Source organism: Bos grunniens, chromosome 28, assembly GCF_055505025.1.
Source record: "Bos grunniens cultivar Pamir isolate PY7600 chromosome 28, Bosgru_T2T1.0, whole genome shotgun sequence".
In the NCBI taxonomy this organism is placed as follows: domain Eukaryota; kingdom Metazoa; phylum Chordata; class Mammalia; order Artiodactyla; family Bovidae; genus Bos; species Bos grunniens.
The window spans coordinates 30,957,367-30,985,132 of record NC_141192.1 but is presented as its reverse complement, the minus strand read 5'-3'; the positions used below and the strand labels follow the sequence as shown (position 1 = coordinate 30,985,132).

Sequence of the window (27,766 nt, the reverse complement as noted above, 5' to 3'; positions counted from 1 at the left end):
ATAGAGATTTAAAAAATAGAAAAAACAATGAAACCAGGAGCTTCTTTTCAAAATGAAATCACTCTGTCACGTCTGACTCTTTGCAACCCCTTGGCCCGAAGCCTACCAGGTTCCACCATCCGTGGGATTCTCCAGGCAAGAGTACTGGGGTGGGTTGCCATTGCCTTCTCCAGAGGATCTTCCCGACCCAGGGACCAAACCCAGTTCTCCCTCATTGCAGGCAGACAGACACTTTACTGTCTGGGCCACCAGGGAAGCCAAAAAAATTAATAAACCTTTAGCCAGGCTCATCAAGAGGAAAAGAGAGAGAACTAAAAAATAACAATTGAAGGAAGAGAAATAACAACAGACACCACAGAGACACACACAAAAAAATCACAAAAGAATACTAAGAACAGTTATATGCCAACAAACTGGACAACCTAGAAGACGTGGGAAATTTTCTAGAAACATACAACTTGCCAAGACTAAATCAGGAAGAAACAGACTTAACAAACTTATCGTTGGTAGTGAAAATGAATTTGTAATAAATAGAACTCCCACCAAACAAGTCCTCCATTGTGGCTGCTGTAATTCAAGACAATCTTTGGTACAGTTAACCTATTTGTTCAGCCTTATACCAAAATTTGATTCATCTGAGGCCTCACACTGACCCCAGTTCAAGTCAGACACAGTTTGACCTTGCACCCAGTCCAGTTTTTAAACTGGAACCAATCCAAATCCAGACCCAGTTTGCCTTTAGCTAGTTTCCAGGATCAGTCCAGAAAGGAAATGCTCAAATAGTCTGAAAGCTCATATTGCAAAAGCTGTGGACCTACTATCCAAGATCCAAGAGGGTCTTACCCATGGCCTCCAGAGACAGTGAGCAAGAATCAAGCAGGTACCCACACCTGTTGCTTATTGCTCCTAGGGACCAACTGGGTCTCCTTTAATTCCTTTTTCTGACACCATAACTGCTAAAAGATAAACTGAGGCATATTAAGAGTTTTAAGAGTTTATCTGAGCAAAATTTGATTCAAATCGGGCAGAGGCAAACCAGAAGTGGTGAAGAACACTCCTAAACATAAATTCTTAAACCTACTTTACAGGAGCTAATTTGAATAAGTTTCCATAACCAAAGAGTCACAAATTTACAAAAACTAAAACCTTCACACTTACTTAAGTACTGTAGTAACACTTGATTTGACTGCCCAGATTTGTGTAATATTCTTCTCCCTTATAGGCAACACATACTTACATGCAGACACACACATACGCCCCTATACTATTGCCTTAAGTTTCCAGAATCAACATATCATATGCTAGACAAATAATTTTTACCCCATTTAGGGAGGTAATACACTAATTGGCTAAAAGTGAAGTCTCTCAGTCATGTCCGACTCTTTGCGATCCCATGGACTGTAGTCTACCAAGCTTCTCTGTCCATGGGATTTTCCAGGCAAGAGTACTGGAGTGGGTTGCGATTTCCTTCTGCAGGGGATCTTCCTGACCCAGGGATTGGACCCAGGTCTCCTGCAGTGCAGGCAGAAGCTTTACCCTCTGAGCCACCAGGGAAAGGCCAATTCATTAAAAGGGATCTGCTTATATGACTAGACCTTTTCCTATGTTTCAAAATAACGAATACACAAAATAGCAACCTATCGATGGAGGGGTAGCTTAGTAGAGTTAAGGGAATTTCAAGACCAGTTGAATTGCCAACCAACCAAAGACCCAGGACAGTGGATGCCCGGTTTTAATTTGTGAACCAGATGTTACCACAGTCCACAGAAAAGGCACAGAAGAAAGCGCCATAAAATCTTAGAACCAGATGAAACCTGAGGTCATCTCTTCTACCCAATGCCATGATCCAAAAAGAAAATGGACATGATAGGCATGTCACAAGACTTGTCCTCCAGGACACACCACCATAAGAAGAGGACTCATCAGCAGAATTCAAGTCCGTTTGTTTCCCAGGCTGAAACCCTCCCCATTGCACTTCACAACTCTTGTCAAAACCCAGCTCCATATCACCGTCTCATTTAGCCATTGACAAAATTTTATCAAGATCCCCAAGACCAACATTTTAGAAATAAGGCTTGCTGAAGTAAACATGAGTGTCTTATCTACATGAGTGCATTGGTATTTCACAAGTAGATGCATGATGCTTCAGAGACTTATCAAAACTAACAGAGCTTCTGTGATGCCATGTTCCCACCCTGATCTTCACAATTAGGGACACCATCCAGGGTTATCTTCAAGGATTGACTTATGTTTACATTGAGATAAAGGGTAGTGAACAAAATCAGTCATTTCTTTCACAGGGTTTTCACTTCTCTAGCTCTAAGCAGAGCTGCTTCTGTCATATCTTATTTTTAGCTGCCAAGAAGAGGAGATAACGACTGTGAACTTTCTGATTTTCTGATTTCAATCTCCCACTCAGTCTCTGCTGATACATTGAGAGTTCTTGGCTTTTTTCTCTACTTTTCTTTTTTTTTTTTTTTCCCTCCTTCATTGCTCACAGGATGGTGACACTCTCCCACGGCTGCTTCCATTTTCCTGCTTCTCTATCTCCCTCGCACAACATACAAAGAGACACCCTCTGCAATCACAGGTTTTCCAGCAATCAGGGCCCTAAAAAGTTTTCTGAGTATTTCAGGATACTTTCCAGATGACTCTGTGTGATTCATACAGTTAACTATTTAACATTTCTCATTGTTCCAATCTTTTCTACTTCTTCTCAAAAGAATAACCTTCCAAACTCAGAATAATCTTTCAACCTCTGAGCTATAGCAGCATCAAAACACTCATGATGGATAAAACTGCAAAATGTTCAAGTCCTTAGTGTCATTCAAGAATATTTTCAAATCTCTTGAAACAGTAAATTTGCAAAGTTGTACAATAACTGTTAGTAAAGCCTGCAAATATTGGCTAACTGCCTTCATTTGGTTAATTTGTGGTGGGTATGCCTCAGTGTGCTCTATTTCTTTGAAGCTGGCACTTGAGAGAAGTCTCAATTAACGCTCAGTCTTCCTAAGGAGCACCAAACCAAGAGCCTGGATACCAGGCTCCCAGGGTCAGATTTGGTAACCAACTAGCTGTGTGATCTGAGACAAGATACTTAACTGCTCTGGGTTTCAATTTTGTCATTTTCCAAATCATGGGGAATTTTTAAAGTCTCTGAATTTCCTTCCAGCTGTAAAATTCTACATGATAGATTCAGAAAAGATTTTAGGATCATAAAGGACACACAAATCATCATTATTCACTGCAATAAATGTTTACTAAGGACTTTCTAAAGAAGATTATTAGAAAAGAAACTATGAGAGAACAAAGAGCAAGGCAGGAGATGGGCTCTGTTCTCCTACTGTCTTCAATCTGTTGGAGAGGAGGATGGCATAGGACTCATCAGCTCTAATGTCTTGTGTTCCTCCTTCAAAGAGCATTGTAGAGAGGCAGCACTGGCCTGTATCAACGTCAGCCTGATGCCTCTGCTACTGTGCCCCAACCTGAGGCCCGGGTCTGGCCTGTGTGGGCTCAAAAGTCAAGGGGTTAAGGCTCCAGTTGGAAATTGTATGACACAGAGTAACAAAGTGAACATCTCCCTGAAAGATAGGCAAGGACTGCATAGGACAGAATGATTAACACACTCGAGAAACTGGCAAAATTTGGAGGGGTGGGAAGAAGAAACTACATTCCTGATCTGAAGTTTAGCTGGTCCCTAACTTGTCCCAGAACATAAACAGCCAGGAATGTTAGAGCAATGAAGAGGACTCTGGCCCAAATTAAGAGGAAGAGGAAGAAGGGGCAGAGGAGGAGGAAGGCATCAAGCCTAGAGACATAGAGGACTATGATGGAGGGGTAACCAGTGATCTGGAGCTGCAGGAAGCCGGTGCCTTTGATCCTGATGCCTACAAGAAGTCTGGGGTGGCCTCAACAAGCATGTAACAGGCTTAGTCTCTGTGCTAAAGACTGTAGATGCTCACTGCCGTCAGCTCCATCTGTCCTATGGCACTGACAGCTGATTGTAGTGATCGGTCCTAATAAAGGGGGGAGGAAATACACACTGAATAAACTCAAAGCAGAGCTGGGCAGCAGGGCATGGAATTGCTGAAAGATAAACCCACAGCCAATCATGGCTGGAGTGGCCTTATATGAGCTACCGGGAAATCCGGCACTGTCTCCGTGTATCACAGAAAACAGGTCAGGGACCACACAGGATAGAAATTCCGTCTTGCCTGAAAAAATTTCACAGCTGCAGTGACCGTCCACAGTGATTCTGGAGTCCAAGAAAATAAAGTCTGTCATTGTTTCCACTTTTTCCCCATCTATTTGCCATGAAGTGATGGGACCAAATGCCATGACCTTAGTTTTTGGAATGCTGAGTATGAAGCCAGCTTTTTCACTCTCCTCTTTCACTTTGATCTAGAGGCTATTTAACTCACTCTTAGCTTTCTGTCATTAGGGTGGTTTCATCTGCATATCTGAGATTATTGATATTTCTCCCAGCAATCTTGATTCCAGCTTATGCTTCATCCAGCTCAGCAGTTCACATGATGTACTCTGCGTATAAGTTCATTTTCCTTAAATTTATTTATTTATTTTTTTGGCTATGCTGTGCAACTTGTGGGATATTAGTTCCCTGGCCAAGGATCAAACCCAGGCCCACAGTAGTAGAAGCTCTGAGCCTTAACCACAGGACCACCAGAGAATTCCCTTTCCTTAACTTTAATAGAAAGAAGGATGAAAGTGGAAGGATATGATTTATTGAAGGGGCTCTGCACACTTCCCTTATAGCTCAGTCAGTAAAGAATCTGCCTGCAAAGTAGGAGACCCAGATTTGATTCCTGGCTTGGGAAGATTCCCTGGAGAAGGAAATGGCAACCTGCTCCAGTATTCTAGCCTGGAGAATCCCACGGACAGAGGAGCCTGGCAGGCTACAGTCCATGGGGTCGCAAGAGTCGGACACGACTTAGCAACTAAACCACCACTGCAAACATTAAAAAAAAAAAAAAAAAAACTGTGATTCTGTATGCCTAATCATCCGCAGTGATTTTGGAGCCCAAGAAAATAGTGTCACTGTTTCCAGTGTTTCCCCATCTATTTGCCATGAAGTGATGGAACCGGATGCCATGATCTTTGTTTTTTGAATGTTTAGTTTTAAGCCAGCTTTTTCACTCTCCTCTTCCACCTTCATCAAGAGTCTCTTTAGTTCATCTTTGCTTTTTGCCATAAGAATGGTATCATCTCCATATCTGAGGTTATTGATATTTTTCCTGACAATCTTGATTCCAGCTGGTGTTCCGTCCAACCTGGCATTTCACCTGATGTACTCTGCATGTAAGTTAAATAAGCAGATGACAATATACAGCCTTGACTATACCTCACAATGGTTGTTGAATATTGATCACCCCAGAAATATCAGGCCACTGAGGAGTGATCATTGCAAGGAGCTAGTTCTCCATGGTCAGAGTTCTCAGAACACTCTAGAGAATGCCCACCATTTCCTCCAGCCACTACAATGGGTTCTGTTAATGAGGAGGGAGAAGGAGGGCTGAGAGAGCAATGTGAAAAACCAAGGCTGCTACTGAGATGTTCCTAAGCATTACTTCTTCTCACAGAAAGAAGGACTCACACTAAGACCTGCCAAAATGTGTGGTGTGAACAATGCTACGGTTCTTTCTTCAATGACCTGTGTCTAACTGACTTACCCACCTCTTTGCCTCCTGGTCCTTTTCCTTGTGGCCAAACTAACTTGTTCAACTTCATAGACCCACCCCACCCTCCTCCTCACATCCAGCACTTGTCATTCCAGTGACCTCCCCAGCACAGCCACCACCACCCTAGACCATGGGCTCCTCTTGCCTGTTACTGACTGAAACAGCCTCCTAATTTCTCTTTCCACTGACACACCTTCAACCCTGGCAGTCTATTCTGTGCCACAATCAGAGCAATTTTTTTGTATAATTTTTTTGACAGAGGATCAAACTCAAAGTTGTAAGAACAGTACAAAAACCTTGTATATATCCTTCATCAGCTGCACCAATTGCTTGCATGTTGTCCCTTCACTCACACCCATTCTCTCTCTCCTACAGGCACATACATGTGTGCATTTTTTCAAAATCATTGATGTATAGAACAGTCTTATGGACTCTGTGGGAAAGGGAGAGGGTGGGAAGATTTGGGAGAGTGACATTGAAACATGTAGAATATCATGTAAGAAACGAGTTGCCAGTCCAGGTTCGATGCACGATACTGGATGCTTGGGGCTGGTGCACTGGGACGACCCAGAGGGATGGTGTGGGGAGGGAGGAGGGAGGAGGGTTCAGGATGGGGAACACATGTATGCCTGTGGCAGATTCATTTTGATATTTGGCAAAACTAATACAATTATGTAAAGTTTAAAAATAAAATAAAATTTAAAAAATAAATAAATAAAATTCATTGTGAAAATGTGAAAAAAAAAAAAAAAGTAAACTGCATATATCATGGCCCATTAACTAAACTCTTCAGAGTGTGTTTCCTAAGACAGAGACATTATCTCATGTAACCACAGCACAACTACAGGGTGACCATTTTAAAAAGCAAATCTGCTCCTGATGTTCTCTTTTGACCTTCCACTTTTAAGGTAGAGACCAAAATCCTTCATCTGCCCTGCAAGTTAAACATGACCTAGCCCATCTCTTTCTCCAGCTTTTGCCCCTTGTTATTTGCTTTTTACTCTAGCCCGGCTGGCTATCCTCTGGTGGACAAACATCCTCCTTCCCACCTTCAGGACAGGCCTATGCAAGTCTTTCCACATAAGCATGTATACGCCCATGGTACCCATCTTCTTTCTCCGAGCTAGCCTCTACATAGCCTCTATAGGTTTCAGTTTCCTCTTCTGGTCACTGAGGTTTGCAATCATTTTCTAAATTGTCTCAAGCATCAAATCATGAGCTCCTTAGGACAGACACTTCCCTGCATCTCCCAGATCCTAGAACAGTGCTGGTACATGGTAGGTTCTCAAATATCTGTGCATGAATAAACTAACAAGTCTTTCTGGATTACTGAGCGATGATTACTTATTTAATATCATTTCCCATGGACTGTAAACTCATGATTCAGAGATGAGTTTTAATTAGATATTTATATATCTACTGCTTAGTACATGAGCTGACACATGAAAGGTGTTCAATAAATATTGAGTAGAATGAACTGTGGTTATCTGACATAAAGTTAACTGTGGAAATTCTCAAAGTTCAAGTGCACTGAATCTTCAATGAGGACAAAATTATTTCTAAATTCCCCTGTCTTATGTGAATATAACATTTAATTTGTGTTGGTATTTTTCCTGAATACTTATTAACATCATGTGAAACACTAGGTTCATGGAACACACACTAGGAAATAATATATTAGAGAGGAACCTCTTTATCATTTCTCAACTTCCTACCTACCTTCAGGTCACTGATATGTATTTAGACTGTCTGAAAAACTCAAAAAGCAAACCCACCAGGCCGGTAGGTGATCTTATCCCAGTTTGTGTGAAAGCCTAGAACTAAGAATCAGACTTGGTGAATGTGGAATTTGGCTTCACCTCATTGAGCAGCATATGTCTTGATTCCATTTGTTTATTCTGTTTTGCTGTTTTGCATCATGATAAAGGGGCCCCTACTCTGTATGTGAATAATTTACATACTAATGATGAATAAAGAGGGAAGTATATTCAGCATTCATTTTAATTGCATACTGCTATGAAAATGCATATGTTGAAATCCTAACCCCCAGTATATGGAAGTGGAATCTTTGAGAAGTGATTAGGTTGTAAGGATGGAGTCTTCGTGAATGGGATTAGTGTCCATACAGAGAAGCTCCAGAGAGATCCTTCTCCCCTCCTGCCATGTGAAGTTACAGATAAAATGTGCCATCCATGAACCAGGAAGAGGGTTCTCACCAGACACTGAATCTGCCAGTGCCTTGATCTTGGACCTCCCAGCCACCAGAACTGTGAGAAATAAATTTCTGTTGTTCATAAACAACCTAGTCTATGGTACTTTGTTATAGCAGCCCATAAGCACTAAGACACATATGCTTGTAACTTTTGAAAAGGATTAGCATTTTGCAGATTTATGGTACAACAAAGTTAGCATTCAATCTTCCACACGAGACAACAAAAAAGGTACAAAAGACAAGAAACAATGGTTCTCAAGACATTTAACACTAGGCAACAAAAGACAGTGATCCCAACAATCCCAGTAATAATAACCCGGGGAGAGTTTCCAGTTCACAGAGCAGGGAAGAGAGACTCAAGCAGAGCCTAGCATTATTTATGGGATGGGAAAACTGAACTGAGTCTGAGAAGACCACAGAGCTACAGTTTGTTAAGTCCCATGAAAAACAGTAGAAAGATACACAAAGAGAGAATTCTGAATACTTGAAGAGGGTTGCCCTTAAGTATTCACTGAGTACTGACCAGTGCATGAAATGTGGAAAATTATCTGAAGCCAGAGGAAAAAACTATCCAAATGGATAAGAGGGAATAATCTCTTGCATTCAAATAGGACCAGGAATGGTGACTGTTCACAGCCGCCAGAGTAGAAAAGCTTCAAAATCCACAGGTGCATTGAGCAATGCACTAAAAAAGTATAGGTTACTTCAGTCATGAAAAAATTAACCCAGAATAAATGCTGCTCTGGTTCCAGTCAAATGTCTCAAAGAGCAATACCTAAAAGGACTGAACTGTTTTCAACTAACTTAACTAAATTCTAGCATCTGTAAAATTCACAATATGTGAATCCAATTTAAAAAAATGTCCGACTTGCGAAGAAGAAAGAAAATATGACACAGAATCAGGAGAAAACTCCATCAAAAAAAAAACGAACCCACAAGCGACCAATGATAAAATAAGCAGATAGGGACATTAAAACTGTGATTAGAACTACATGCATATATTTAAGAAGCTAAAGGAAACACTGAACAGATAAAGACATACAAAATCTAAACTGAACTTCTAGTGGTGAAAACTACAATATCTGAGATGAAAAATACACTGGATAGAACTAAAAACTAGACATTGTGGGGGAAAAAAGAAAAAATAAAGACAGCAATATAAACTATCCAAAATAAAGCACGTAACCAAATAAATCACTAAAAGATAAACAGAGGATCTGTGAACTGTGGGAGAGTTCAAAGCCACATAATACATGTGTCATTGAAGTCCCAAAGGAGGAAAGAGAACAGAAAAATAATATTTAAAGAAATATTGGGCTGAAATTTCCCCAAATTTGACAAAAACTATAAACCCAAAGATTCAAGAAGCTCAATGAAGTCCAAGCAAATAAAACATGAAGGAAACTGCGACACAGCATATCAGGAGCAAATTACTTAAAACTATAAATACTTGTATCCTAAAAAAAACATGATTCAAAACAACCCATGAGACAAAGAAGAAATAAAAAGAAATTATGAGCTATTATAAGCAGAATTAAAATGAAATCAACATGTCAAAATTTGTGAGATGCAAATAAATCCGTACTTAGGAAACTTACAGTATTAAATGCCTGTATTAGAAAAGATGTTTTCAAATAAAAAACTTCAGCTTCCACCTTTAAAAAACAGAAGAGCAAATAAAACTCAGAAGAAATAAAGATGAAAACAGAAATGAATGAAATACAAAACAATCACAATAAAGAAATTTAATTAAACCAAAACATTGGTATCTGAGAAGAATGAAAAAACTGACAAATGTCTAGCCAAAGTGATCAGGAAAAAAGTAGAAAAGACACAAATTACCAATATCAGAAAGAAGAAAGGTGGTATCACTTCAGATTCTATAGATATTAAAGGAATGATAAGGAAATAATATGAATAGCTTTATGTCTATAAAACAACTTAGATAAAACTGATGGCAAGTTACCAAAGGTGACCCAAGAAGAATTAGATTATGCAGTGATGTATGTCAATTATATTTTAATAAAACTAGAAAAAATAATGTAGAAAAAATTAGATTACCTTAAGTGTCCTATATCCATTAAATACATTGAATTTGCAGTTATAAAACATTCTAATAAGAAAACTATAGGCCCAGAGAACTTCACTGGTAAATTCCCCCAAAGGAAGAGATAATACCAATTTTACACAAACTCTTCCAGAAAAATCACAGAGGAGGGAACACTTCTCAACTCATTCTATAAGGACACTCTGATACCAAACCAAAGACATTATAAGAAAGAAAACTACAGACCAGTATCTTTCATGAACAGATTGCAAAAATTCTTTTTAAAAGTTGTTATTCAGTCAGACTCAGTCGGGTCTGACTCTGCGACCCCATGGACTGCAGCACGTCAGGCTTCCCTGTCCATCACCAACTCCCGGAGCTTGATCAAACTCCTGTCCACTGCATCAATGATGCCATCCAACCATCTCCTCTTCTGTCATCCCCTTCTCCTCCTGCCTTCAATCTTTCCTAGCATCAGGGTCTTTTCTAATGAGTCGGCTCTTGGGACCAGGTGTGCAAAGTACTGGAGCTTCAGCTTCAGCATCAGTCCTTCCAATGAATATTCAGGACTGATTTCCTTTAGAATTGCCTGGTTTGATCCCCTTGCAGTCCAAGGGACTCTCAAGAGTCTTCTCCAACACCACAGTTCAAAAGCATCAATTCTTTGGCATTCACCCTTCTTTATGGCCCAAACCTCACATCCATACGTGACTACTGGAAAAACCACAGCTTTGACTAGACGATCTTTGTCGGCAAAGTAATGTCTCTGCTTTGTAACATGCTATCTAGGTTGGTCATAGCTTTTCTTCCAAGAAGTAAGCATCTTTTAATTTTATGGCTGCAGTCACCATCTTCAGTGACTTTGGAGCTCAAGAAAATAAAGTCTGTCACTGTTTCCATTGTTTCGCCATCTATTTTTCATGAAGCGATGGGACCAGATGCTCTGATCTTAGTTTTTTTAATGTTGAGTTTTAAGCCAGTTCTTTTATCTTCATCAAGGGGCTCTTTAGTTCCTCTTTGCTTTCTGCCATAAGAATGGTATCATCTACATATCTGAGGTTATTTTAAAGGTTAGCAAACTAAACTCAGAAATATATTAAAAGAATTATATAACATAATTATTGGGTGTCAATGTAAGTTTTTAAAAATCGATGAAAATCACAATGCAAAGTCTAAAAAGATGAAAAACCATATGATGACTTCAACATAAGCCCAAAAACCTTTGACAAAACCCAATATCCATTCTTCATTAAAACATTCAACAAACTAGAGATAAAAAAGAGCTTCTTCAGCCTGAAAAGGGGAGCATTTTTGAAATCCCTACAACTAACATCACACTTAACAGTGAAAGAATGAATGCTTTCCCCAAAAAATCCAAAACAAGGCAAAAGTGTTCATTCTCCTTGCTTCTATTCAACACTGTACTGGAGATCCCTACTAACACAATGAGGCAAGAAAAAGCATACAAGACAGCCAAATTGAAAATGAAGAAATGTCATTTCCTTGATTCACTGACATACGTTGTCCATGTAGAAAAAGTTGGTGGAACCTACAAAAAATGTAGTGGCACCAGTGAGGGAATTTAGAAAGATTTCAAGATTCAAGGCAAGGTAGAAATATCAACTATATTTCTATACACTAGAAATAAACTAAAATAAAAAATTTACATAGAAATTTACAATAGTATAAAAAATGTGCAATACTCAAGAATAAATCTGAGAAAGGATGTTCAGGATGTTATCCTAAAAACTACAAAATATCACCAAAATAAATTAAAAGCACCTTAAATAAACTGAGAAATATAACGATCTATAGGGACAGAAAATAGATCAGTGGTAGGTGGGGGAAGCAGGTAGGAGAAGAAGAAAGGAGTTACCAAGGGGCAAAAGGAAACTTTGGGAGATAATGCTTATGTTTATCATCTTGAGGCTGTGCTAGTTTCACAGGTGTAACATTTGTTCACACTGATCAAATTTTACATATTTAACTATGTCATTCATTATAAGGTCAATTATGCTGCAATAAAGCTATTTTTTAAAGATCAATTCAGAATATACCAGTAACTCAGACTATGTGTAGAAATTAGGCAAGTCTCGTATGGTATTTAGAATTAAGTTAGGATGCTCCTAACACTGTACCTGGAAACAAACACTCACACAAGTTATTTTTCTTTTGATTCATTTCTCTTATTTCATTTCTATGTTCAGTCTGATTTCTCAATCTTAAATTAAATAATGGAACAGAGACAGTTAAATAAGGACAAAGAAGAGAGAGGGATTATTTATTCTGAAGCAGAATCTCAGCATTATTCTGTTAAGAATGTTGTATACAGAGCATTATTTAGTCAGAGGGGAATGATCATCTGTCATCTGTTCTCTATCCTCTCAAAGGAAAAGAGACCAGATTTCACAAAGGTGAAGTATAACAAAAAAAAACTGCATTAAAATGATGGGTTTTTTGTGCAGAGGTGGATGTCCATGAGAGTGATTAATTTACAAGCACAAAACACAGTTTTGATGGAGAGCAAAGGAACAGACAATGGGACTCATCTGTTTGTTCCCAGCTCCTGGATCTTACTTCTTACATGTTTTATAGCCCTGGATGCAAGTGTATGGTTTAACACATCTTTTCATATTAGCCAATAAACTCAACCTGAGTACACTGTCTTTTTAATTATAAGTTGTATTTGCCAAGGCAGACAACTCAACTTCTAGATAATGCTCACTTGGAAAATTACTCAGGGTAAACCCTAATCCATTTGTTGGCTGATACCACATTTCATGACCAGAAACAATTTCCTGGGCGAGGGTGAAATGGACAGATGCGGTGCGGTGGCCGCACTTTCCCACTGGTTACTGGGGATGGGATGGGAAGATAGGGGACTCTAGAGATTTCAGCCTCCCTTTCTGGGGATTCCTGTTACATCCAACAGAGTAAGACATATCCTCAATAACCACGCTTGCCTGTCTAGAACATTCCTCAAAACTCTCTACTAAAGAGGTCTTCGATTTTTTTCCTGAAACAATATATCACTGTGTGACATTTATGTCTAATTCACATGGCTCATTATCTGAGCCCTCATCCCCTGTGTGATCACATTAACCAACACTGTCCTCATGCTCTCAGTGATAATCTCATCTCCCATTAAGTCTGGATCATGACAGTCCCTAGTTCATTACTCTCTCCTCTTTGAGGCTACAGCTTATGACATTTTAAAACCCCACCACAAATTTCCTCCAACCTGTCGCTTTTCTGAAGATCCACCTGATGGTGTAAAGGAAAGACACTGAATTGGGAATCCAAAGCTATGGCTGCCACAGGCTCAGCAAAGCCCTGTGTCACAAAAGAGGAAGAATCACCTTAGTCATTCATCCCTGCATATGCAAATATCCATATGCAGAGAGACTTGGGGGAAAAAACAGACCCATGAGCCTCAACTGCACTGCTTCCTCTTTTCGTTCCTAAATCCTGCCTGCTCCTGTTAGCAGATTCAAAAGCAGATTTAGGCTTTTGCCAAAAACAGCAACTATAAGAATAAGCAAGATCAGCAATCAACTAGCTGTACTTATCGAGTAGAGTCTGATAGAGGAATACTATCAGGATGGGACAAAACTGACCCCCAGCTTCCTCTCCGGAAGAGTAGCCAGTTGTTTAGAGAAGAGCTGATTATCCAGAAAATTTTGTACAACAGAGCCTTAGGAATCACCATGGGGCTTGACAAGACTAAGAACAATTCTACTTCTGTTTGAGAAACATTTGACAGGAACCGATGTCCTCACCCCATAATCTGATGGCAGGAAATTCAGAAGATTGAGAACATGAGGTATCCAGGTAATAACTTGTCCAGGTACATCAGCAAACATCAGTGCTTCTCAATGACCTACCATGTTCCCTTAGAATGGTAGGAAGGAACCTTTTTAGTCACAGGGACTATGGATTTCTGAAAAGACAACAGAACAGTGGCTCTGGTCCTAACTGGAAAGAGAGAGGACAGGCTTGTTCCTTTCTGCCCAAGCATGGAGTCCTTTCAGGTTTTTCCTCAATTTTATTACCATCAAAGGTGGGAAACTAAAATGGAACTCACTCCTCTCTTCCTTTTCTTACCAAATCCTAAAGGAGGAGGATACCAGATGAAAGGTGTTTTATGAATGGGACCTATGCTTGATTGGGTTAATAACACGGACCTACATTTCAAAAGAAAACCCAGCCACAAGCTTTCATGGGCATTTTTATTGTAAGGGTTTTGGACTTTTGCAAAGAGCAGCTGATGGAGCTCTGGGGTGGGTGGAAGACTGCAACAAAAGTGAAGCATGGAAGCTGCTGAGGACTGCTGTTAGGGCTCCTGCTAAAGATGGCAGAAGTAGAAGGGGAAAGAGGGGACCCAAACCCCTCTCCTTCCCCTATTTTTTACCAAATGCCACTGGAACAGCTACCACCAAATCACCCACCAAACTCCCCTAAATTGACCCTGGAGTGAAGCAGTAAGCAGAGCACAGATAGGGTATGGGAGCTGCAGCCAATATGAAAGAGAAATGAAACAGTGGTCCCACCCTTAATAAGCGATGCAGTTTAAGTTAGGTAGGAGTAGTCAGAGACGGTATCCCTGGATTCTGGGCCTACAAAGGGATAGTAGTTCTTGGTTCCTTAGATCTTTAGCCATAAAGATCAATGAGGTTGGATATTCTATTTGCTGATATTCAGCCTACTTAGGTTTACATGATACTAACAAGAAATAAGTCAGAAGCATTCAAGAAACATTTAGGACTAAGCAGGCTTAGACTCTGGCAGAAATAAATGTTTAGAGTTTAAGAAACAAAGACCTGGTTGGCCAGCTGCCTGCCTCATGTCTTCAAAGAAGCCTAAACTTTCTGAACTGGTGATCTTCAAACAGCAGGGTGCACAGAAGTCATCTGAACAGCTTGCTTCCCTCTGTTTCAGGCATGTTCATAGATGCTAACTGAACCACTTTTAAGAGATCTGCTTTAAAATACTCATCAAAAATCCCCATGTGTGTCACCTCCATCTTGACACCTATTGATTTTCTTCTCTCATTCACATTAAGATTCTCTTGGTTCTCGGCACAAAGAGTGATTTTTTAAAAAACCATATTTTGGACATTCTGAGTATTATATAAGTCTTTAAGACTCTAGACCTTACTTAAATGTTTTGCTTTAGCTGACCTACACTGAAACTGGGCTGATGGTGGCAGGAAGGCACTAACTCTCCTCCTCTTTACCACTGGAAGGAGGTAAAAGTCCAGACTCCCTCATTCAATACCACCAGCTGTAGGTGGAAATTCAAGTTCCATGGATGGCCTCCACTGAACAATGCAGGGGGTGGAGGGTATAGAGGATGCTGCCTCATCACTACAGGACGGGGTAGGAATACAGGCTCCCCACCTGGCTTCCACAAACACCACTTCAGCATTGGGGGATGAGGGGCAAGAGTGCACACCCATTAGTCCAGCCCAGCAGGCGGAAGTCTAGGTCCTCTCCCAGAATTCTCCATATTTTCCACAATGTAAGGGCGTGACATGGTTTCTTCCCTGCTGTGTCCCTAGAGGAGGGCATCCATTGTCAAAAGTTCTTGTCAGGCTGCACACTTCCCAGTCTTTTGACAAGACAGAGAGCAAATTTTCCTGGGATTTTATTTGTACTCAGTGAAGTTCCTAGCTTTGGGGCTTTTCTAGAAAGAAGTCTGGGATACATAAGAGGGAAAAAGAAAACCCAGAGAACTCATTGTCATGTCATTCCTTGAATCCTGGGGTCCCTCAACAGTCCACCCTCTTCTCTCTACCTTTCAGAGAAGGAACTAGAAACCAGATTTTCTGATTTCGGGCTTAATTTTAACCTACTGCTGCTGCTAAGTCACTCAGTCGTGTCCGACTCTGTGCGACCCCAGAGACGGCAGCCCACCAGGCTCCCCCGTCCCTGGGATTCTCCAGGCAAGAACACTGGAGTAGGTTGCCATTTCCTTCTCCAATGCATGAAAGGGAAAAGTGAAAGTGAAGTCACTCAGTCATGTCTGACCCTCAGCAACCCCATGGACTGCAGCCTACCAGGCTCCTCTGTCCATGGGATTTTCCAGGCAGGAGTACTAAAACTGCAATTTTTCCATATTTACTAGTAGCTGAAGGCAATGGCACCCACTCCAGTACTCTTGCCTGGAAAATCCCATGGACGGAGGAGCCTGGTAGGCTGCAGTCCATGGGGTCACTAAGAGTCATTCACGACTGAGCGACTTCACTTTCACTTTTCACTTTCATGCATTGGAGAAGGAAATGGCAACCCACTCCAGTGTTCTTGCCTGGAGAATCCCAGGGACAGGGGAGCCTGGCGGGCTGCCATCTACGGGGTCACACAGAGTCGGACACAACTGAAGCAACTTAGCAGCTTAGCAGCCAACACTCCAAATTTTCCTTTGGGTCAGTGGTTCTCAATCTGGTTCCACACTGAAGTTATGTGGAGAGCTTTTTAAAAATACTGATTCCCAAGCTCCTTTCTCCTCTGAGAGATTTCCATCTCTGTCCTACATTAAGGCATCAGTATTTCACTTCATCTCTCCAGGTGATCGTAATGTGCAGCTAAGGATGAGAACCACTTTTTTTTATGTCTAATTTCTACCTCAAATGAGTAACTGTAATAGCTCTCTTTTAAGGAAAAATCCAGAGGTTTTGCTAAGAGCAACAAGGAGAAACAGCTGGAGGTAAAATACTGTCTTCTCAGCCCCCGTGTTGCTGAGCCTTTGTCACTACTGTACGATGATAAGCTGTCACTGCTGGTGGAGTCTCTAAAGCATTCAAAAGGTTCAGAAGGTATTAATATTAAAATAAGATATCGAGACAAAGGAGTTATAATGAATTGGTCACTGTGTTTGTTTCAATGTGAGTTTGCAGCTGGCCATCAAAGGGATGGCAGCAGCCAGGGCTCCAGTACCCTGGCATCTTCCAATTTTGTTACTATGTGGATATTTCCACTGAAATGCCCAAATTAACATTTTTAAGTTAACAAAAACAAGAACACAGTGACTATCAGGAGCACAATACTGACCCCAAGTGGAAGGAAACCTAAATGACACTTAACGTCCCAGCAGAGATGAGAGCCACAAGCTCTGATAGAAAAGAAACGCCATGTTCAAGACAAACCTGCTCTGCTTTAAAGATGCTTGGGAGAAACAAGTACATTGAGTTCTTCATCTGTAATAGGTTTTGATATAAAAGATAGTGGTGATTCATGCGAGAACATTTGCCTTCTGATAAACGTCTTATAAAATCATCACACACATAAATTTCCAACTATCAGAGTATATGGTTAAGGTCACTAATCTGAAGTTTAGGTTGTAATTTGAATTTTTTCTGAAAAACAAATTCTGAGAAATCTCAATAATGTGCTCAAAATGGAAATAAATTTTTTAATCAAAATATCTCAAAGGGGACTTCCCTAAGGTCCAGTTGTTAAGAGTCTAAGCTTCCAATGCAGGGGCATGGGTTCCCTGGTCGGGAAACTAGAATCTCACTTGCTGCACGATGTAACCAAAACTGGATAAGATAGATAGCTCAAAGAAAAGTACTGCAACTGGCTACTCAAAAATCTGAAACTCCCTTCTGGGTTCAGTGTTCATGAGTAGAGGCAGAAGGGCAGAAAATATAAGTACTCTAAAGGGGAAGGTAGACTCAGCTGTTCAGGCAAATATTGAAGATTTCAAGTCTTGTCTTCTCTATCCTTCATTGATCACTCAAATGTGTTCACTGACCCTTCTGTGTTAAGAGGGAGGTGGAAATGGTAGGATATTGGAAAGTGATTACATAAGCTTTTAAAATCACTCCGAAAGCTGTCTCTCCACATCAGATTCAGCCCAGCCTATTGCTTAGTGCCCATTTCTTGGGAAATACTCTATCGTCAATAAACTCTCTTCAAGTTCTTTTGACCAAAAGCCCAAATTTCTTACTCAGGGCTCCCTGAGTGCACAATCTGGAGGGAAATGGGGGAGATATCAGCCATAAGGACTCTACAAATGCAGAGGATACCTACCAGCATATGTGCAGGGACAGGAAGGAATATCGGGTAAAACAGACATGATCCAGGCCCTTAATGAGAAAAGGTCGCTGCTCTGAGTCTCCTTCTCGTCCAGCAGCCAGATACGCTCATCAGTCTGGATTCTAAAAGCAACACATTATGGGAAAAAACAGGGCAAGGCTTCCTACAAAACATGAAACTAAAATAGAAACTGGACTTGGAAAATATTATCTCTTCTCACATTCTGCCAAGGCCTTGCTCCAGACTATGAGTCTCTGGGGACCTGCACTGGCCAAGTTTTCTTGATGATAAGAATCACCTGCATCCTTGTTAATGCAGAAATTCCCAGGCCCCCACAACCTACCCCAGACCTACGGAACCAGAATCTCCCAGGACTGGGAATCTGTATGCTTCACATCGCCCTGGCCGGTCTACAGTGGGAGATAGACATTTACTAGATAATTATACAAATATCAACCAAAGGAAAACAAGAAGATATGTGGGCACCTTACTTTGAGAAGTCCAGGAAGGCTCCCCCAGAAAAGTGTCCTTTGAACAGTTCCTTGAAGATAAGCAAGAGTTCATCAGAAATGGTGGAGAAGGGAGGACATAGATATTCCTGGCGTACAAGTCAAAAAAAAAAAAAAAAATGTGCAAAAGTTCAAGGGAGCATATAGTAAAAGCAGAAACGTACATCAAATGTTGGAAAACAAGGTAATATATTTTAAATATCATGGGGACAGGAGGCCATACACAGTGTAATAAAAATTTAGAGGCAGAACAGGAATTAGGAAAGTATGAGGGTATAGGTTTGAAGGACTCAAAAGAATTTCCATCAGAGACTTCAGCCTTCTCAGCAGAAGGAATGAACAAGCAGAGACAGACAAATGAACCCCAGGACTGTTCATGAGACTGATGCTCAGAGCATGTGAAAAAGAATACTGGGCTTTGAGTATCACGTTAAAGGGTTTTTTTTCTCTCTCCTGCTGACACACCACCTTGCTACTCTGTTTCTGGCCTAGCCTTTGGACTCGTCTTGCCTATGATCCATATCCCTACTTAAAACCTTCTCATTCCCCATCAGTCTGTGGTTCTTCCAATACATTTTATAATCATCCGAAAACATTCAGTTATGACAGAACTCTCGCCAGCCATCCTCAGTTTCCCAGGAAGTCAGAAATTATAGACTCTATAGGTACTTGAGCACCGGTATATGGAAGCAGTGGTAAACATGGCGTTTGCTGGTTACTTTCCATGGTTCCTTGTAATTAACTCAGCTTAAATTAACTATGATTTTATTTTCAAATTAGTGTTCTCAAAGGAAAATGTATTAGATTGAGGCTTTTCATTTGGAAAACCATAATATTCTCATTACCATTTCAATGTCCATTTGGTTATTAAAAGTGATCATTCACGCTCACGGGCAGCAGCCCTGAATCAAGGCCAATTTGAGAGAGGAGAGCATTCTTCAGGCCGCTAGGTTTCAGCTGCTAACCTCATCTAACCTCATCACAGTGAGGCTTTATCTTCTCAGAGGCTGGGCCAGTCATGCAGATGCTCTCCGCGGCGTGGTGCTGCTCTCGATAGCTCTTAGGATTTAAATGGGTCTCTTGCTGTGGTTTAATTTCAATGGAATGAATGACTATTGGCTTGAAACTCTTATCTGTCTGGCTCTTGTATTTCAAGAACAGATTTGTTCAGGCAAAAGGGGTTTGGTTTGGGCACATGTAGGGAGTCTTAGGACCTAGAACATATTCAACAACCGAAGTGGGTCTTGGGACCGACGGCTCCCTCTGTCCCTCTCCTGGCCATCTGCTCTGTCTCATGCTGTCGGTCTCTTTCTGGGTTTCCCTCCACCCTCCTCAGCTCCCTCACATCCCAGCCTTGCCTGGAGCCCAGCCTGGACACAACCGTCTTCACAATCCTCCTGCTGTTCCAACTCCCACTTAAAGGTCCCACTGTCCTGTCTTCTAGGTACAAATTCTGGAGAGAGAGTATATCATTGACTCAGCTCATCCTATTGAACCAAAGAAGCCAACACCAGGTTCGGGGAACAGTCAAAGGACTGAATTTAGCCATGAGCTCCACACCTGCACTGCACAGCCCAAGAGACCTAGAGCAAGGTCCTCTAAACCCATTGGTCTGTCTGGGCTTAACTGTTTAATTGCTAGATTGCGGGAAGCTGAGTGGAGAGAGGGTAAAGATAGGTCAGTTGAAGGGCACCAGGCAGACTCAGGAAAGTCATGACTTCCAATGGATACAGAAATATCTCAGTGTTTCAATAACCAGTAGGGCTAGACTGGTACATACTGCTATAAATTCGGAATCCCTGGGAGTGGGGAGAAACAGAGATGTGAGAAACACAATATGGCCACCTTAGCAGGTGGCCTGGGTTTAACAGGCATTTAAAGTTAAGGCCGTCCAATACTTACATACAGATATGTATTTGCGAGTGTTATGAACCTTGAGGACAGTAAGCACTTAAGTGTTTACTTCTTACTCAGCTCTCCAGAGAACAATCCATGCTTTCCAACAGAGGAGAGCTAGTCCATGGTTCAATGCTGTCAGCTGACTGGTGAGCAAGGGCTCCCCTGGGCACCAGTCTTGGCTTTGCACATATCTGACTATGGGGCTTTGGACGAGGCCTTAGTTTCCTCAACTTTAAAACGATGAGTTTTGTGGAGTAAACTCTGCAGTCTTTTTCCCATTTCAGAATCCTCTTGGGATTAAGATGTGCGAGGAGAGGTACAAGCAGGACCAACCTCAGGACGGGGAGGGAAAGGTAGGAAACTAACTTTACTGGAAGAAATTCAGCACAGTGACGAAGAACACAGGCTCTGGGATCAAATCCTGACTTAGCCAACTGTAGTCTGTGTCACCTTGGACAGACTAGTCAGTCTCCTGGACTCTACTTTTCTCAGAAAAATGGAAATAATAATTAGACTTCACAGAATTATAATAAAGAATAAATGAGAAGAGCCATGTAAAGTGTTTAAATTTGTGCCTACCACATAGCCATCAATAAATTTTAGCCAATATTATTATTAGAAGCCAGACTAGAAATTTTACTTTAATTATATCATTTAATTATTTCAACATCATACAAGATAGGTGCTATTAATCTCATATTATTGATGAGAAAAACTGGGGCTGAGAGAGAGGGGCTTTAATTCACCTAAGCCAAGGGTTGCTAAACTTTTTCTTAAAGAGCCAGTGAGCAAACATTTTAGATTTGGCAGGCCTTATAATCTCTGTCATAACTACTCAACTCAGCCATTATAGCTGAAAATAGCCATAGACAACAGTTAATAAATGGGCAAGGCTGTGTTTCAATAAAACTTTATTGACCAAAATAGGTTGGCTGGCCTTTGGCAACCTAAGATACGGAGAAGGCAATGGCAACCCACTCCAGTACTCTTGCCTGGAAAATCCCATGGACGGAGGAGCCTGGTAGGCTTCAGTCCATGGGGTCATGCATTGGAAAAGGAAATGGCAACCCACTCCAGTGTTCTTGCCTGGAGAAGCCCAGGGATGGGGGAGCCTGGTGGGCTGCCATCTATAGGGTCACACAGTCGGACACGACTGACTTAGCAGCAGCAGCCTAAGATGGCAAAAAATTGGCAGTCAGGATCTGAACCTAAGAAAACCCATTCTCTATACACTACAACCAGAGATTTTTCTAATTCTTCTTTTAGTCATGGAAACATTTTCTGCAAATAAAATTTTATCTAGATAAAAAGATAAACTACAGCTAAAAGTCCATTCATAGTCTCCTCTTAACCAACCCAGCTAATGCCTTTAAAGAAGTCAGTGGTTCTTATAAATCAACTGTACTCCAATAAAATTTTTTTAAAAAAGAATATGTCAGTGGTTCTCAAACCTTAGGGGTTGAAAACACAGGTCTCTTGAGGACTCTACTGCCACAACTTCAGATGGCTTGGGGTTGGTGCCAGGTAATATCCATTGTTTATAAATACTACACAGGTGATTCTGATGTAGGGGGTTCTTCAGGCCACTCTGAGAAACATGGAGCTAGGATATTGGGGAAAATGTAAAAGAATTCAACTCTTAAGGTTGGTTTTACTGAAAATAGGAGCACCAAACACAGAACCTGGGTTTCACTGACTATAACTTTGCCTTGTGTTTGGGTCAGGGATTAATTTATTTTTGTATAATCAGTGCCTTTGCCTAAAAGCTCATCAATTGCCTTGAAAAGCAACGAGTCTCTCCTATTTATGTCCAGTGTCCTTGATACCTGATCTTATTAGGTGAAGCACATTCAGACTCTTTCCTTAATCCTGCTGTGACTCTTAACAGAAAGCCAGAACAGCACATTGAGAATTCCATTAAGACACTGGGATAAAAGATGACGGGAAATTATTCCATAAGCTGATCCCTGAAAGGAGCCTCCTAGTGCTCTGACACATCTGTGGAGGGTGAAGGTGGTATGAAATGAGTAAAGGCCAGACAGCAAATGAGTGTCTGCCCTAAGCAGTCAGCAGCAGCCCGCCGCAAGAAGGGCCTAAACAGGTGCCAGTTAAGCACATGTCTGAGAAGCTTGGGCTGGTATCTAGTTCCATTTCTGAAAGAACACTGTTCACTGAGCAAAGCACACACATTAAATTTTTAAAATCACTGTAAGTGCTGGAATGTCCTCATAAAACTCGAAAATTTGTGCTTGCCGGGCCTACAGAGAACAGTCCGCACTTTGCTGGGTCATAAACTTGCTGATGTGGAGGTCCAAAAGAGAGGGCCATCCTTTCTTTTGGCAGGCCTTCCTCTCCCTTCGCCTCTCAGGCACCATCTTCAGGAAACCTTCTCCAATAGCACTGACTGCCCAACCTGGCTTATATCCTACCAACTGGAGCTGCTATAGACAGACCCATTAAATAACTCTCCCCCCAGAGAACTCAAAGTAGAAACCACCTGGGGACCCTGCCTGGGAGGGTCTCCACCAATTTCCTTCTTTGCAGCACCTTCCTCCCAGCTCTGCTCAGACTTAAAGGCACACAGCTCCTCAAACAAATTCACTGGAGGCCTACCTAAGAAGACTATTTGCTAAGGGCTTTTATCCATGTGACACTTAAAGCTTATCACAACTCTGGCAGGTTGTGTTCTGCAGGTTGTTGCCATCCAGAATTTGGCCCGAGGATAGGCAGTGTGGGCCTGACCTGGAAGCATGTTAAGAGTTGCAATCTTAGGCCCCACCCAGGCCTTGTAAGCCAGATTCTTCAGTTTTAACCAGCTCTCCAGGCAATTTCTGTGCATTTTCCAGTTGGAAACACACTGATGTAGCTCACAAACTGATAGCTTCCTTTAGTATTGATTTTCTTACCTGGAAAAATGAAGGAGTTATCCATAATTACTTTCACTTCGTGAGCACATCGCCAGGTACGGGTTGCCTCCCACACTCGACAGCTCTGAAAGGCTGGTGTTCCCAACTCACAAATCAAGAAGCCAAGGCCAAAACAATAAAACAGCTTCCCATTGGTTTAGTTAAGAAGCCAAGGCAGGACAGACCTTCCCTGTTTCATTAAGATAATCCCTTTTCTTCTCACTATGCTGCTTCTCACCTCAGGGATGTTTCAGCTCTTCATTTCAGTTCAATCACTTAGTTGTTTCCAGCTCTTTTCGATCCCATGAACTACAGCATGCCAGGCTTCCCTGTCCATCACCAACTCCCGGAGCTTGCTCAAACTCCTGTCCATCAAGTCGGTGATGCCATCTCATCCTCAGTCATCCCCTTTTCCTCCTGCCTTCAATCTTTCCCAGCATCAGGGTCTTCTCCAAGGAGTCAGTTCTTCACATCAAAGTACTGGCCAAAGTACTGGAGCTTTAGCTTCAGCATCAGTCCTTCCAATGAATATTCAGGACTGATTTCCTTTAGGATTAACTGGTTTGATCTCCTTGCAGTACAAGGGACTCTCAAGAATCTTCTCCAACACCATAGTTCAATAGCATCAATTCTTTGGCAGTCAGCTTTCTTTATGATCCAACTCTCACATCCATACATGACTACTGGAAAAACCATAGCTTTGACTAGACGGACCTTTGTCAGCAAAGTAATGTCTCTGCTTTTTAATACGCTGTCTAGGTTGGTCACAGCTTTTCTTCCAAGGAACAAGCATCTTTTAATTTCATGGCTGCAATCACCATCTGCAGTGATTTTGGAGCCCCCAAAAAGAAAGCCTGTCACTGTTTCCATTGTTTCTCCATATATTTGCCATGGAGTGATGGGACAGGATACCATGATCTTCGTTTTTTGAATGCTGAGTTTTAAGCCAGACTTTTCACTCTCCTCTTGCACTTTCATCAAGAGGCTCTTTAGTTCCTCTTCACTTTCTTCCATAAGGGTGGTGTTATCTGCATATCTGAGGTTATTGATATTTTTCCCAGCAATCTTGATTCCAGCTTGCGCTTTATCCAGCCCGGCATTTTGCATGATGTACTCTGCATATAAGTTAAATAAGCAGGGTGACAATATACGGCCTTGACATACACCTTTCCCAATCTGGAACCAGTCTGTTGTTCCATGTCCAGTTACTGACTCTGACAAGATGACAGAGTAGAAGGATGTACGTTCATCTCCTCCTGCAAGAACTCCAAAACTACAACTCGCTCCTGAACAACCATCGACAGGAAAATGTTGGATCCCACCAAAATAAGATACCCTATATCCAAGGGCAAAGGAGAAGCCCCAGCAAGATGGTAGGAGGGGCGAAATCGCATTTACAATCAAACCCCATACCAGCCAGACATGCTCAGGCAGCTCAAACAAAACCTTGTACGCACCAGAACCCAGAGACCCTGCAGAGACTGAGCCAGACTTATGTTTGAGTCTCCTGTGGAGGTACGGGTTAGCAGTGGTCTGTCGCAGGGGCAGGGGCTCTGGATGCAGCTACCTGGTCACACAGCCTGTGGCTTCAGCTCTTAGTCAGCTTCAAGCTTGACCCCGCAGCTTCCTCAACGGACACATTAACCAGCAGTGTTCCATGACCTCCCTGCAGTCAGCTCCAAAGAAGCCCTAGTTCTTGCTTTCAGCTCCTTTCCTGCCTCAGGGCATCCATTTGTCCACCCCTAAGAGGCACAGGCTCTTCAGACCCTGATTCAGCAGCCCTCTGAGGAGCTGACTGCCCCCTGGTGCCCAGAGGGCTTCACTACAACCGGCTCACTGCTGGTAACTGATTACACCTTTTCCCCTGCAGGTCAAGCTGAGCCTCACCTGAAAACTCTCCAGGAAAGGGCCTGTCCTTTCCAAGCCTCTTTAGATCCCTGCTGCTGCTGCTAAGCGGCTTCAGTCGTGTCCGACTCTGCGACCCCATAGATGGCAGCCCACCAGGCTCCCCGTCCCTGGGATTCTCCAGGCAAGAACACTGGAGTGGGTTGCCATTTCCTTCTCCAATGAAAGTGAAAAGTGAAAGTGAAGTCGCTCAGTCCTGTCTGACTCTTCTCGACCCCATGGACTGCAGCCTACCAGGAATTTTCCAGGCAAGGGTACTGGAGTGGGGTGCCATTGCCTTCTCCACTTTAGATCCCTGGATGCTCCTAAAGTAGTTTCTTATGAAAAGAGTCAGAGCTGACTCAGTGCAATTTATCACTACATCTGACCCATTTCTACTGAGGGGGAAATAGCGACACATTTTAAGCCCTGTTAAAAGTGTTAACTTAAAGAAAAACACACAACACAAGAGTTGTGTATTTAAGTTTTGTTCAGGGTCTTCCTAAGCACTATAGGCTGAGAAACAGCCACTCAGTTAATGTTGAGGAACTGGTCTGAAGAGGTAGGGGAAGGGCCAATATATGGATGACTTTTTTTGGTACTAAATACATGTAGTCAAGACTACATCTTGGTAAAAGATTAGTGCTACTCACAAAGAACAAATATCCCAAGCTAATGATTTTAGTGCTCTTCTATGTATGGGAAGACTCAAGAATCAAAGGTCATTGAAATTCTTCCCTAAATATTCATCTAACTATCTAGAGGCCCATACATCCAAAGCACAGACTGCCTCATCCTGCTTTTCATCCTGAATTCCTCTCACACGGCATTGTTGTTGGGCAACTGCAGTGGGTTGTGACTTATCCCTCTAGTTCTGGGTGATGCTCTTCTCTGTTCACGCATTACCTAGCTCAGCCTTTTATTTTACAGGCGGCACTGCAAGGTCCAGAAAGGGTCCACTCCCTTTCTTCTCATGGTCGGAAGATCTGTGTAACACCTGCCCTAAGTCTCTTGAAGTGAAATTTTAGCCCATCCTATTATACCCTGCAACATTATCATTATTTATTTATTATTACATTCAACAATAACAAAAAAATAAATAAAACCCAACCCTGTAACATATCCTATTTCTCTAGGAAGCCTAGAAGAATTATTAAGACTTAAAGAAGAGATGAAGTGAAACAGGGAGAAACGGAAAATGAAAAAAAGGAAGGAGAAAATGCAGAATCTTCATCAATTCAGAGGAGTGGAGTTGATTAAAATTCTTCAATAGTAACAGTAAAAAGAGCTACCATTTATTGGGAATATACCATGAATTGGGCACTCTTACACATTCTCTAGCTATTGAAATTAAGCCCTTTAAAATGAAATTCCCTTACTGAGTTTCTTATTAACGTCTCTATCCGAAACTTTATTCCCTTTCTTGTCCCCAAATCCGTGCTAAATGAACCCTCATCAGTCACAGTCAGATGACCAAAACTGCTGTTGTTGATAACATTATGAAAGTACTAAAATTGCTTTTACAGATAACATTATTAACATACAAACAGATTGTCTTTCGAGGGCAAGATGAGTTAAACAGACCCCTAAGCCACAGACCACATGGCTTGATAATCCTAAACCAGAGACATTCTGACTCCCCAAATTACAATTAAGAAACATCACAAAAATATCACAAGATGATGATCAGCCCCAGCTTCTCTGTTCTTCCTCTTTTAAAAACCTCTCACTCAAAGACCAAGTTGGAGCGGATCCAAGACTTGTCTCCCACACCCTTGCTTGGCGCCTGCAAATAAACCAACCCTTGCTGCTACTGCTGCTGCTGCTGCTAAGTCACTTCAGTCGTGTCAGACTCTGCGACCCAAGAGGTGGCAGCCCACCAGGCTCCCCCATCCCTGGGATTCTCCAGGCAAGAACACTGGAGTGGGTTGCCATTTCCTTCTCCAATGCATGAAAGTGAAAAGTGAAAGTGAAGTCGCTCAGTCGTGTCCGACTCTTCGCGACCCCATGGACTGCAGCCCACCAGGCTCCTCCGTCCATGGGATTTTCCAGGCAAGAGTACTGGAGTGGGGTGCCATCACCTCCTCCGGCAAATAAACCCTTACTTTGCTGCAAATACCTGCTGTCAGAGTTTGGCTTTCCGTGCTGTGGGCACAGGAACCCTTCCTCGTTATACTATGACTTTATTTCATCCTGACAACTCCAATGGGGTACTCAGTCCCAAAGGAGTAAAACTGAGACCTAGCGGGTGAACAGCTTATCAGAGTCGGTAAGTAAGAAGACTGAGATTAAAAACTCTCGGATTAAAAACTCTGAGATTAAAACACCCTGACATACCAGGAACCAGGAACCTGAAGCACCAACTTCCATAGGTGCCCAGGAATGTCAGCTGGAACATGGCACACTGGCCCCAAACCCAGAAACAGCAGTGAGACTGTAAGAGGAAGAGACTGAATTTGGGATAGCTTGACAACAAAGGCACCCTTGCCCATCTCTTGGATTCCTGTGCTACTGTGGATGCTTTGTAAACAAATGTCGAACACTGCTTAGCTCCTGTCCTTCCTCCCTAGAAAAACA

The 27,766-nt window shown here is 41.9% G+C and overlaps 1 protein-coding gene across 22 annotated transcripts in view; it reads right to left on the bottom strand.

The window, feature by feature from the left end:
* The window catches only part of LOC147343084 (uncharacterized), a 282,954-nt gene that overhangs the window by 202,977 nt on the left and 52,211 nt on the right, over positions 1-27,766 (bottom strand). For 4 of the 22 annotated variants that reach the window (XR_015157009.1, XR_015156994.1, XR_015157012.1 and 1 more), the window contains one exon: positions 11,358-11,504. The exons of the other annotated variants lie outside the window; for them this stretch is intronic. Coding sequence is in view for 1 of the 4 variants with exons in the window: in XM_086382505.1 (XP_086238631.1) it covers positions 11,393-11,504 (112 nt within the window). In the remaining 3 variants the exon portion in view is untranslated. Of the gene's footprint in view, positions 1-11,357; positions 11,505-27,766 lie in introns of those variants that run through there. 22 annotated transcript variants of the gene reach the window in all.